The following is a 12,829-nucleotide window of genomic DNA, read 5'->3' as shown; positions in this document are numbered from 1 at the left end:
TAAATAAATAATATAAAAGTCTCTGTCGCGCCGCTATCACTACGGAACCGGGAGGAAACACGTGATTGCCTCCTGAGCAGTGCTCACTTTAGCAGATACTCCACCTTGTGGCCAAAGGGAGAACGCACACCTCTCTGTATGAAACTAGAGCACAGATACAACAATACATATATAATACATAGATAACTGGAGTTAAAAACCTCTTAACATTTGAAATGAAATCACTTGAAAAATACACAATATATACATCTGTTTTTGTTGTTTCTTTTTTTAAATAACAGTTTGCCGTGCATTTAAATACAGTTTCATCGTTGCATAGTCCATTTTAGTCAGGAGGCTACTTTTACTTGTAATAATTCATTTTCATATTTCATATCCTGGCCATGCATACGTTAATCGTTCTCGACTCAGGGGAAACTGAGGTTGGGCAGCACAATTTTTCAAAAAATATTAGCCCTATTCTAGTAATAAAAGCAAATATGAAGTATTCCTTTAATTCCTTTATTCCATTTTTGTCCCCTCTCCACTAAACCTATTTAACCTAATTATCTTATTGGGAATAAATCTGGCTCCTGTAGCCGCCTTTGCGCGCTCCATTTACGCCACTGTATTTTAATGTTGGTGATGATGTTGTTACTTTGAGAGCTCATTATCTTCTCCGGTGGTACTTGGTATAAAAAGTTTGAGAACCACTGCTTTACCCTAAACTGTGAAGATTTGCACCTGGATCAACAAATCACATACACACTGGTTTACACCTGGGAAAAATAAAAAAACCATGGTACATGATCACATAGTAAGAAGCTTTGTTTCATTCTTTTTTATTTCAAGGAACTTTGCTTCATACAAAAAGTGTAATGTAAGAAACAACTGCAGAATTAAAAGTCTGGCCAAGAAACACAAAATCAGGCAAACAAACATTTCACTGAATCCCAAACACAGGAATGTTCCAGGTCTGCTGCGTGGGGAAGAACTGTCATTGACGCTCAATACTGTTTTTGATAGAAACGCTTTGTCTTTTTCAACAAAGCCCACAGTTTATATCAAATATGAAAAAATCAACAACAAAATAACACGTAGTATCTAAAAGTACTAAGTTCTCTACATGCACATACGTCGTTAGAACATGCAAACTCTTTGTATTTTGTCAAGGAAAAGCCACACCTACAGAAGTAGCCAACAGTATGCAGAATAAAGTTCGGTCGCTGACCACTTCCATTTGAAGCTACACAGAGGCCATAGAGTTCGGAAGGTACAGGATTTTGCTGCCGTCGTGTGACGACGCCTTTAAAAGGACACAGGACTGTGTCCGTCTTTGATGAAAACTACGACTCTGACGGAAGCTGAGGTGGATTTACAAAAAAAGCCTTTTTTATCGCGACCTAAAAGGTGACACCTCCTCCAGTTTGTGAGCCCTGTGTGACTTTGTCAAAGTGGGTAAATGTAATGCATGCAAATATATGTATAAATCTGCTGTACTCCTACATGTTTTGTTTTTTTGTTTACACTTTGTGCCTTTATGTGTTTAACGTCATTTTCTGTAATAAAAAAACATTTGGTCACGCTCATGCTGAAGCCTGAATCTGAAGAAGCTGCAGACGAATGGAGGAGTGGTTGTATTTGTTGCATAGCCCACAGATCTCAGACTGAATGAGCAGCAGTGGATCAATGTGACGTCCGTGTGTGTGTGTGTGTGTGTGTGTGTGCGCGCGTTCTAGGAGAAGTTGCATATAACGACGGTTTGTGAGTGATTTCAGCCCTTGTACGTCAGAGCAGAGCGTTTTCAGACATGACGGATGGTGTGAACGTGTGTTTCTAACACATCTGACAGCGTGAGAGTGGAAGCAGAGGTTTCTCCTGAACGTCGTCACAAATCAGACTCGGTGTTGTAATTTCACATTGTTGTTATGTGTCAGAGTGAGTGTGGTTGCTAGGCTGCAGATCTGTTTACATCTCAAAGAAGAGATGCTGCATCTTCAAGGGTTTGTCTTCAGATAATAAACATCCCATCGTGAGGTGCAGGACGGGACACAGCTAAAGCTGTGGATGGAACATTAGCAACCTTTTGAACTCTAGAATCATTTTGGGTTTTTTTTCATCCCGACGCTTAATGTCAATCAATTTGCTTGTTGTAACATTTCCTGCTGTCAAACTGCTGAAATACACACGTCACAGCTGTTTTAGAAAGGAAAAGGACCATGAAACTAAAATCTGGATCCAGAAATACAAAATAAAATATCTGATGCATATCAATGTTCATTTCAATACACACTCACACACTTAAGGACTCTGCCATGACTTGCATTCATTGGGACAGCGTAAACAGAGCCTTAACCTTTAACCTTTAAATCTTAGCCCTAAACTTAACCAGTTCCTCAGAAATGAGCTTCTGCCTCATTAGGACCAGGGTTTGGTCTCCATGAGGACTCCCCACCATTAGATTAGATCTGAGCAGGTTAAATATGACAGGAGGTCCCACTGTGACATCATTTCCAGAAAACATGTGAAAAACAGTCGGTGAGTGAGCAGCGCTACCATCTAAACATGCACGTGTCGTTGTATAGATACATATATATGGATGCAGTTTCCCACATCAGGCTCCGCCTACACACGGTTTTTTATCAAAAACCAGAAAAAAAAAGAATCCACTTTCTTCTTCTTCTTTTTTTAAAGCGTGCTGAAGTGTCGGTTAGCGTCGCTCTGGTTTCCTGCAGCGCTACATACAGCATGAACCAAACCGCTACTCAAGTGAGGACGCGTTAGAAAACATCTGACGTTGCATCTTTTTTATCTTTTTTTCCACTCGTTTCTCTACAGTATTATCTAAAAGGAGATTTTAGGCACTTTGTCTTAAAACGTCGCAAAGAAGTCCGTACGTACGAAACATTAGACCTGAAACCATGGCAAACCAGAAGCAGTTCACACACACACGCCATAGTCCCCGCCCCCATGTCATACAAAAAAACAGAAACAAAGAAAATAAACGGGTCAGTCACGATTAGACATAATCAGAGAACTGAAGAACACCACAGTGTCGTTATGTCTTTGAGGTTTGACCAGAAACTCCACTCAACGGCTCTCTGACCTCTGACCCGTTTCCTTGACCTGCTGAGTCATGGGTTTCTGTTGACGTCGCCATAGCGACTCAAACACACTCACTGTCGAATGTAATGGTAGAAAAAAACAAAGCGAGGGAAGCAAATGTAAAATGACATCTTTTTTTTTTTGCATATATTTCCCTCTTTTATAATGTGATGCAAAGGGTGAATGTGTGAGTTTATAATCCCAGGTTACTTGAGATTACAGCTCATGCTCTCATGTTAGCAGGTGAGTCTGTGCAAAGGTTCGTCAACGCTGAGCTCGCACGTGAACAAAGTCTCATGTTCATTAACATTCATTAACATTAGTAAATGCTACTCAGTGGCTCAGGGTCGTCGTGTCTCATCTAAACCTCGAGGAGATGAAATATGGATTTAATCTGGATTGATAAGTGAAGGGAAACAAAAACTAAAGCACTTTTACAGAACCTTGCAGAAAACATGCACTAATGACGTCATTCACCTGGATAACATTAAGAAATGGTTCATTAGAACATTAATTAACTGTGAGTGAATGCTTACAACAGCATTAAGTAATGTTAATTCATGTACCTTTACTGATGCTTCACTGTTGTGGTTCATTCCAACGGTCTTTGCACATAAACGCAGCACAAAACTGTGAATAATGTGAGAAGAAAAGGTGAATAAATTATGAGGATCGGACACAAATACCACACTTAGTACCAAGGAAGCCTGGAAAGGGTACTAAGTGTGGCAAACACAGGTGGGGCCAACCCACTTGGGACTCATCGTCAGCCTGTTTGTGGGTCTACATGGAGGCGTCAACAAAACACTCACGTCAGAGCAGATAAAGGATCACGGCAGAGTCTGATGTCCTGCTCTGCTTCATGATCCCGTTCACATTCAAGTTTTCTCCCTAACCTTAGCTCTCCATGTTTCAAATACAGCATTAAACACACACACACACACACACACACAGTGACAATGTAAACTAAAGCCTTCAAAGAAGATGATAAAACTCATCACAGTTCTTCAAAAACGCATCAAAAAGGTTGGTTTAAAGCCATTCGTCCTCCTCTGACTCCTGGTAATACCTGGATGCCCTGACGCCAGAGCCTGGGCTGGTGTTGCCCCCGAAGCTGAAGTGGTACCCATTGGGCACCCCAAGGTTCTGCTGCGGAGCCGGAGGCAGGGCTCCCATCACGCGAGGCAGTGCGGTCCAAGATGAGCGTCCGGCACAGGGGCTGGGCGACAGCGACGCCACGTCCTGGAAGACGTCCAGCTGGTCCCGGAGGCTGCCGTAGGGGCCGCCCAGGGCCTCGCCGGGGCCCCGGCCCAGGAAGGGCTCAGAGTTGATGCGGGCGACGGGGCAGGGGATGTGATGGGAGCCGCTGAGTCGGAGGGCGTTGTGCTCCGACAGGCCGCGGCTCAGCCGGCCAGGACTCAGAGAGGCCCTGCTGGACACAAAGTGCACGGGGGAAGAATTGGCAGTCTTGTAGGCCACCCCTGGCCGAGGGGTGAGGGGGGTCTGGGGGAGCTGCCGACGTCCGCGGCTCGGCGTGCTCGAGCTGGAACTCAGTGCCACTGGGCTGCCTTTAACCCAACCACTGCCCTAGATGAAAATTGGACAAGCAATTTGAAACGATGTGCAAAACATGTGAGACGGGGAAAGGTCAAAGGGAAGGAGGCGGGGACAAGGTCGCCAGAGGGAGGAAAGGAAAGGTAAGGAAAGGAAAGGACACCAAAAATGTGGGATGAGATGCAACAAAATGACAAATGAGGGACAGAGAGACGACAGGATGACAGACAGTCAGAGGAAAGTCAGACAGACATAATGGATAGAGAATGATGAAAAGAGAAAGTGGGAAAAGAAGTGAAAAGGCCATGAGAGGCTGCACCGCAGGCAGACAGAGGATACAGCAGCATCAGCAGAGAAATACACCACATCTTGTTTCTCACCGTCGCTCAGCAGCTGGAGCTCCACGTATTTAATTCACTTCCTGTCTAAGAGATTTACCTGCAGTTCTGTTGCTGTCGAGTAACTCACACCACAATCGTCAGCTGCACTGTGTGTACAACACGGTGTGTCACGTACTATACACCATGATACAGAAATAACCTTCGTGATTCACATAACTCTGACAGCCCAAGCTTTAACGTGTTGGAGCAGGGAAACGTCTAAAACATTCAGGACGGTGGGTCCCTGGGACCAGGACTGAGAAACCCTGTTTTAAATCACTATGATCACAATTACATCATTTCGAGTGCACTTTTCTGTTTCGATCACAATCACACAGTAGCAGAAATCAGACAGTGATCGGAGCCCTGCTCCTCCCTCCTCTGCTCCTCCCTCCTCTGCTCCTCCCTCCTCGGCTCTCCCACCTGCTTGTTGCCGGTTTCCTGCCCCTCACTGGGGGAGGTGGCACAGCTGGCAGTGGCAGATTTGCTGTGGCAGTGCTCCTGGCTGCAGAAGCGGTCGCAGGAGTAGTAGCGCTGCTTGTCGGCCGACGAGTGGTGGTGCTTCCTCTCGTGGGAGCGTCCGCGGTCGTGGGCTCGCTCTCTGTGGGCACCTGGGTCTGACGCTGGCTCTCCTGGTGCACCTGCAGAGGGGAGGAGGGATGCGATGGGTGCTTCGAGGTTAATATTAGGGTCATGACTGATGTCACACTGTCGCGTAAAGCAGCTTTGAGTGGTTGTCAAGACCAGAAAAGTGCTCAATAGGTCGTCACATTATATATTGTTCATACTAATATTAGAGACTGGGCAATGTGTAAGTGTGCGCAGATTCTGTGAGCGGATTTTTTTTACGAGGATCAGTGAACGCATCACAGCCGAGCAGAAATCTCACAGAGGAGACAGAGAGAGAAAATGTGCAGATGATGTTCTGTTGTCAGCTTTTAAGGCAAATCTTTCTGCCTTTCCTTTTCTCACATATTACTCGTATTATTACTGTATTATTTTCATCTCAAACAACACACTTTTCTATGTAAAAAGCATCATTTACATAAAGATAAACAGAGAGTGACAGAAACAGAAACTACTGTCATCCTTCGATTGCTGCTTCTGTTTCCACTGCACTTATTTGCATTTATGGTTCATTGATGTGCAAATCTTTGGAGCTCTCAAGTATCATCACATTGCTGCAATATTTCAGGATGTCCGCCTTCCAGATTTTCTGTTTTATTCCATATGCAAGTTGAAAACGCTCATAGAAACACACACACTGACTGAGACATGTTGTTTAATTTTCTATCATCCGAGTATTTCAGAAATAATCTGAAGTCACGACTTTGGGATTAAAGTGTCGTCTGAGACACGGTGGAGAGATCTCAGGGTATAAACTGTGTCATCTCACTTTGGAGTATTTTTAATTCCCATCTTGTTTTTTTCTTCAGCATGAATCAATAGGGTTAATAGTCTGTAGGGTATGATACTGTATGTATAAGATAATGACTTTCCTGAGCGTGACAGGAGTCAGAGACATTTATCAAGACTGGAGACGTTGAAGGTCTTAAAGTTTTACAGGTGTTTTCTCACATAGTTTCTAAATATTCATCATTTGTATTTGTTTAGGCTGTCCAAATGAATGTGTGTGTGTGTGTGTGTGTGTGTGTGCTGGCTCACCAACAGAGCCTGCAGCTTGTCCACCCAGAGACGTATCCAAAGACCTCTGTCTCTTCTCTCTGTCTCTGTCTCGGTCTCTGCGGTGGTGGCAGCGGTGGTGGTGGTGATGGTGGTGCGGTCGCTCCTGGCTGGGTTTCTCCAGGGTGTAGTCCCTCAGGTTGACCTCCTGGGGTCGCTGTGGGGCCACAGTGGAGGCTGAGCGCTTCATGGGGCTGGCGTCGGGGACGGTCTAATGAGGGAGGACGACAACAAGGAGACTCGTGTGTGACGTGTTCTCCTAAAGCACCCGAGTGTGACGACGCCTCATTCTCACTGCAAGTGCTTTATTCACACATTACAACACAGTACTGTAGCCGGTGGACTGCACATGCAACGACAACACTATTATAGCATTTCCTTGTTTAAATTTACATGATTATCGCGTTTCCATTTATGTTATTTAAGTAAAAATAACAATTGCAATTTGCATTGAATCATAAAGCGCCATTAAGCAGAACAATTGCAATTACAGTAGATATTTGCCCCAAATGGCTCGAGCCGGACGAGGCCTCGGTTTCTTTTTGATGCCGGTGATTTCAGAGGTCACTCCAGGACCAGACACAAGCACAAACAATATGTAAAATAAATGACAGAAAGATGCGTGAGAGTGAGTACGTACAGCCAAGTGGATCCCTGGAGAGGGTCGCGGTTGTCCCCACTGTTTGACAGGAGAATTAAGAGAAAGAAGAGCAGAGGGATATTTAATATTTAATAACAGGATCAGTGTTTGTCAGGGCTGCAACTCACGGCTCTTTTCATCATCGATTAATCTGTCGATTACTTTCACGATCCCTCGAGCACCTGTTTGCTCCAAAATGTCCAACGAGTATTTCTCAAAGCTGGAGATGAGGAATTTTGACCAGAGTGCGTTGAAAATGAAACAAATAACAAAATGTATTAAATAATAATTAGAGTCACGTCATCTCTCGCTCCATCTTCATCTTATTTCACTTTCTCAGGTGGTGCTTGGTATAAAACGTTTGAGGTGTAACAGGTTAATGTTCCTAAATGTTAAATTTCAGGGTTGCTTTGCATGTTCTGCTTCAGTGACAGTAAAATGTGCCCTTAATTCACACAAGGCATCATGGGCCATAGAAATAAGGCGGATACACAGATGTCATCTCCTGACCTCGGCTCAGCTAATCTCAAAAGTAGCAGAAGACGTGACGATGAGTCTGCAACAGAGCGACTGAAGGTTGTGGATTTGAGATGGTGTGGTCTATAGTTCCCATCGTGATGCAGCAGCAGCAGCAGCAGCAGCAGCAGCAGCAGCAGCAGCAGCAGCAGCAGGTAGATTCCAAAAGTCATTTATTCCATTAGTTAAAAGATTTCTCTCTTCTAAAAGGTGAGAAAAACAAGACGGAAAATCAACACACACACACACAGCTAGTCTTTCCGTCCTCCCATTATTCCTCCAGACTGTCTCACTCTCACATTTAACCCAGTTACTGTCTTCCTCTCCCGTTCATCTTGGGCCTGGAGCCATTTGCAGCCACTAGCATCTTCTTCAGTTGGCAGCAGGATGAAAAAAAACCCAAAAACAACCCAACAGTGGACAAACAGCAGGCAGGCAGCCAGGAGCTAATCAGATTACAGTGACTGGGCTGTGAAAGGAATGCACTCTCAACACAGAAATCCATTATCATCACTCAGGAAATGAGGGCCCTTATTATATTTCTTAGGATCTCACATTTATAAGGCGTTTATTTTGAGTTTTGCTGCCTCAGTCAGTCAAACCTGCGAGATCACGGGAATAATTGAGATTTATCATTTATTAACATGAGTTAATGCTGTTATATGCATTTACTAACAGTTCTGTATCAGTCACTGTAAATGTATAACAGCAGTACATCATCATAAGGATACTTTTCCTTTATTAATTAATGGTTATTGTAATGGACTTCTCAAAGTTTATTATCAGTAATGGAGACGCACAGACAAACACTTTCTTTCTCTTATGCTAAAGAAATCCACACACTGTGGGATTCAAAAGTGACTTTCAAAATAAATGATGTAAAAAATGAATGCATTTAAATATTTGTGGAATCCTGCATCTTTCAGTGGTCTCAGAAAATACACAGATCAACTTTTCAAGGAAACTTTTCCACTTTATTATCACATTTTAAAATCTGTGTCAACTGCTTTGGGTGCTTGACCTGTTCCACCTAAGCTGTATCTCACATTCCAGTTGATAATTTAAAGGACAGAGTGAATGAACCACTAAAGCATCTAAAGCTGCAGACAGAGACTGAGCACTATGTAAGTTACTGAGTGGAACAAGCAGCTGTTGTTGAAACAAATGACAGGTGACTTGACTGAGTCTGTTTGACTGATGCAGGGCAACAATGACATGAAAACTAGACACAATCTTTCATTTAAATTGTGGGCTAGAGTTTATTTATTATTATTAATAATAATAATAATAATAATAATAATAATAATAAAAAAAGTGGATGTTCAGTGTTACCTGCTGCTCAGCACTGAGTCGAGGCATAGAGGCCGCTCTGCCCTGGTTCTCCAAACCTGCACCAGGGGCTGGGATTGTGCTGCTGATACTGGTCTCCATCTTTCTCATCTCCACAGACTCCTACACACACACACACACACACAAGCCTATTAGCATCATTACTGTGTTACATTCATTTCCTCTTAACTGTGCATCAAATGTTGTTCAACAACTTACAGTGACTTTGCACACAGCACTAGGACACTTGCGAGACTGGATTTAAAGTTGAAAAAATGCCAAACTGAGAGGCAAAAACAAGACGTTTAACATTATGTCAGCGTCAAATGACTCATGAGTGCAGGAAGAGAAGAGCTTTCTTTGAACTATTTAAATAGTTGTTAATTAAGTCGAGAGTCTTATGAGCGGTGGAGAATAGCAGCTCTCAGCTCAGACGGTTGTTGTCTTGTTCCAGGTGAGTATCAAAGTGAACAAGCACCATCCATGAGTTTGTTCACACAGTAAAAGTCAGGTTTGTTGTGTTTCATCCTGTTAATTGTAACCTTGAGGCCTTGCTGTTGGTCATTTTCTCACTCTTTATTGATAAATAACAAAGAAAACAAAGTATCAGTCCTCATGTGTACTGTGCTGTACGGATGACGGTCACACCTGAACCACCGCGGTGTCGGGCGCGTCGTCTGATGGACCTCTGGACATGCTTCTTTTGCTTTTGGCTCGGGGAACGTCCTTAGGTTTCTCCATCACCCAGGACAAAGAACCCTTGATGTTGTGGTCGTGACCTGGCCTGTGTGTGACAGCAGTCAAACCTCAGCACAACAACAACAACAACAACAATCACAACGTTAATCACACATGTGATGTTGCAGTAGACTAATGAAATCAGCTGTTTTCGGGTCATCCAACCCCGAAGGTTTTTGTACATATTTAGCAGAGAAATGAACCTTGAGATGTATTGAATTTGTCCAAATAATGTACGGCGGGAGATTTGCTCTAATGTTTTCGTAGATGTGATATACACCACTGTCTCAGTATACCTCTGCATTTTCTGTCATCATTTACAAAAGTATTCTTGAAATATCTCCCATTTCCATATGAAAGACAAACTTTAGTCTCAGGGTTGGAAAAAAAAAACATTTGTCGGACGATAGCGATGAATAAATTTAAGTTTAAAGGCAATTCTGCAGATGTGAGATGTGATTTTTATGTGCGCATGGATCACCATGTCAATAAAAATGAGTATCCATATGATAGAACGTGTTTCCAGACCCATAGAAAATGCATTTGTTGACTTAAAAGGTCACCAAGATCTAATTAGTGAGCATTTGTGTCACATGGCATTCTTAAAAAACTGCATTTACATGGCAAAGAAGGGGAGGTCACAGTAACCGTGAAGTCTGGCTGCTTTAGCCCTTCCACCACATTTCTCCCCAAAGACAGAGAGTAATAAAATGACATTTAAATTGAAATTTTAGTTAGTCTCTGTAGAGAGCAAATGTGCAGTGAACGCTGACCTATTCTGGTCCTGGTCCTGCTGCCAACGTAGCGGTTCATAGGGACCATGACATCACCTTGGTTGTGTGACGTCATCTATTGGAACACTATGGTAATGCACTGTTGGTACGTCATACATGACATACTGTACATGAGTGTCCAACACACCACGTTGGTTCAGTTCATGCTGTTTTGACTGAAAATCCTCCATCAAACAGAGAGTGAACATTTCAAGGACACTTGCTGGCTGATAGAGAACATGTGACCGAGGGTGAGCCGTGGGTTTCACCGCGTCTTTGTTGGCGAACAATGGGGATCCACCAGATCTCGGAGAAAGTGCTCAGGATTGACTTCTTGCAAAAGGGTGAAACCATTAAAGGGGGAATATGATGCATCAGAACAGCGACGACTGATAGAAGCAATATCACAACAAAATGAGAGGGAAGCTTCAAACTGGTGAGTTGTTGCTCCAGGACAACACGGCACAGTCCATATAGCACATGTGGCAATAACTGAATCATCAGTGCTGGAATATGTCGGGGCTCAGGATGTGACCTTCATCTGCGACTGTACCGCAAAGCTCCAACGTGGACCGGGTGCATTCCAGTTTAAGGAGCCTATGTTGAAAATGTATGCAAGAACAATCTTTCTCCTGTGACATTTTCTGAGTGAGGCCGAGGACATGTCTCTGTCCTCCCTCCAGGATTTCTTATGTGGCAGCTTTTTATTTCCCCTGGGACAAATAAAGAAAGCTTGAATCTTAAAAAGGTCAGTAACTGAATCAGCTGAAAACCGTGTGCTTCTTTAGTTTATCTGACTCTGAATACATTGAGAGTGCAACCCTCAAGTAAATCTGACTCTCAGTCTTTAAGTGAGTCAACTCACTTGCAGCTTCAATGACGCAACCCTGCAGACCAGGCTGTGAAATAACATTTGGGATTATCAGGACAGCATTGAGATTAACGGTCTACTGTCAGGGTGTGGGATGACAATTTACCCAAATGTGGTTTATTTTTCTGTCTTATTCCGTCTTATTCAGCTGATTAACTTTTCAGCCCACACTCTTACATATCGACTTAAATTTATGACGCCATTAAAAGCCCCCTTCATGTAAATGTGAAGGGGAGTTTCACATAGTTCACAGTAGTCCCTGATCATTTTGGGCCCTCCCTCTTTCCATTCCTCTGTCCCCCATTTTTCCTTTCACCCCAACCGGCCGAGGCAGATTTTGAGTCTGGTTCTGTCTGTGTGAATTGTTGGGTTTCTCTCTATGACATTGCACGGTTTCTGCCTCCCTATGTTCAGTATCCAGACATGATGCACGTTGTGAGTTTATACAAATAAAAGTGAACTGAATTGAATTCATTCTATTCTTCATGCATAAAATGGCGTCAGCAGGACTCACAGTGTGCCGCCGTTGTTGAGAGAGCTGGAGCTGGGTCTGGTCTGTGGCTGGGACTTGGCGTGGGATGTGGGCTGGGGCTGAAGAATGCTGGGAGGCTCCACGCTGTTTTTCATCATAGGCTGGTCTTTCTCCTGCATGTGAGGCAGAGGCAGCAATGGCTTAAACAAAGCCCCGACCTCGCACTGTGGGGGAGAGACGGATGGCAACATGCTGAAGACATTCAGAGGCAGCAGGCAGAATATCGCTGGACCCAGATGTGAGAGCGGGGGGTTCTATGCCACGCATGTGTGAGAACTGGGCACAGAATATACATTTACTGCAGTCATGCTCTTATGTAATGCATCTGTGTGTGTGTGTGTGTGGGGAAGTAGACATTGTTGCACATAACTGTCAAATCTATGACTGTGACGTGTCAGTGTGCCTTAAAGGGGATAGTTGAGGTTTTTGAAGGCGTGGTTGAACGAAGCATTGATACAAAGTCAACGCACACTGTGCAGCGACACAAGCAGCAACGTATTTTAACACTTGCCTGATAATCATAAGATCTAAACCACCGTGAATCGACGTATCGTGAAGAATCATTGGACAGACTTTCCTGAAAAGAAAGTTACATTTGTCTCCTTAGACTCAATATAGAAAATCAGCATTTTTAACTGAAATAATCGCTAACACATATTCACTATTAACTGGGTGCTCACTAACATGCATAAATAGCCCTTTATTAGTAATTATTAAGCAAGTATTAAC

General features: G+C 43.5%; 1 protein-coding gene across 4 annotated transcripts in view; it reads right to left on the bottom strand.

The window, feature by feature from the left end:
• Positions 1 to 2,410: 2,410 nt before the first annotated feature.
• cacna1ba (calcium channel, voltage-dependent, N type, alpha 1B subunit, a) overlaps positions 2,411 to 12,829 on the bottom strand; it is an 84,727-nt gene continuing 74,308 nt past the window's right edge. For 3 of the 4 annotated variants that reach the window (XM_044026771.1, XM_044026770.1, XM_044026774.1), the window contains 8 exons: positions 12,612 to 12,677; positions 12,083 to 12,213; positions 9,835 to 9,970; positions 9,190 to 9,309; positions 7,342 to 7,380; positions 6,684 to 6,912; positions 5,442 to 5,659; positions 2,411 to 4,671 (listed from right to left, as the gene is read on the bottom strand). In XM_044026771.1, coding sequence (XP_043882706.1) covers positions 4,117 to 4,671; positions 5,442 to 5,659; positions 6,684 to 6,912; positions 7,342 to 7,380; positions 9,190 to 9,309; positions 9,835 to 9,970; positions 12,083 to 12,213; positions 12,612 to 12,677 — 1,494 coding nt within the window. In that variant the 3' untranslated portion in view covers positions 2,411 to 4,116. Of the gene's footprint in view, positions 4,672 to 5,441; positions 5,660 to 6,683; positions 6,913 to 7,341; positions 7,381 to 9,189; positions 9,310 to 9,834; positions 9,971 to 12,082; positions 12,265 to 12,611; positions 12,678 to 12,829 lie in introns of all 4 variants that reach the window. The other variant, XM_044026773.1, reaches the window with a different exon arrangement.

Source organism: Solea senegalensis, linkage group LG5 (genome assembly GCF_019176455.1).
Source record: "Solea senegalensis isolate Sse05_10M linkage group LG5, IFAPA_SoseM_1, whole genome shotgun sequence".
Taxonomy (NCBI): domain Eukaryota; kingdom Metazoa; phylum Chordata; class Actinopteri; order Pleuronectiformes; family Soleidae; genus Solea; species Solea senegalensis.
This window is presented reverse-complemented; position numbering and strand designations above follow the sequence as displayed.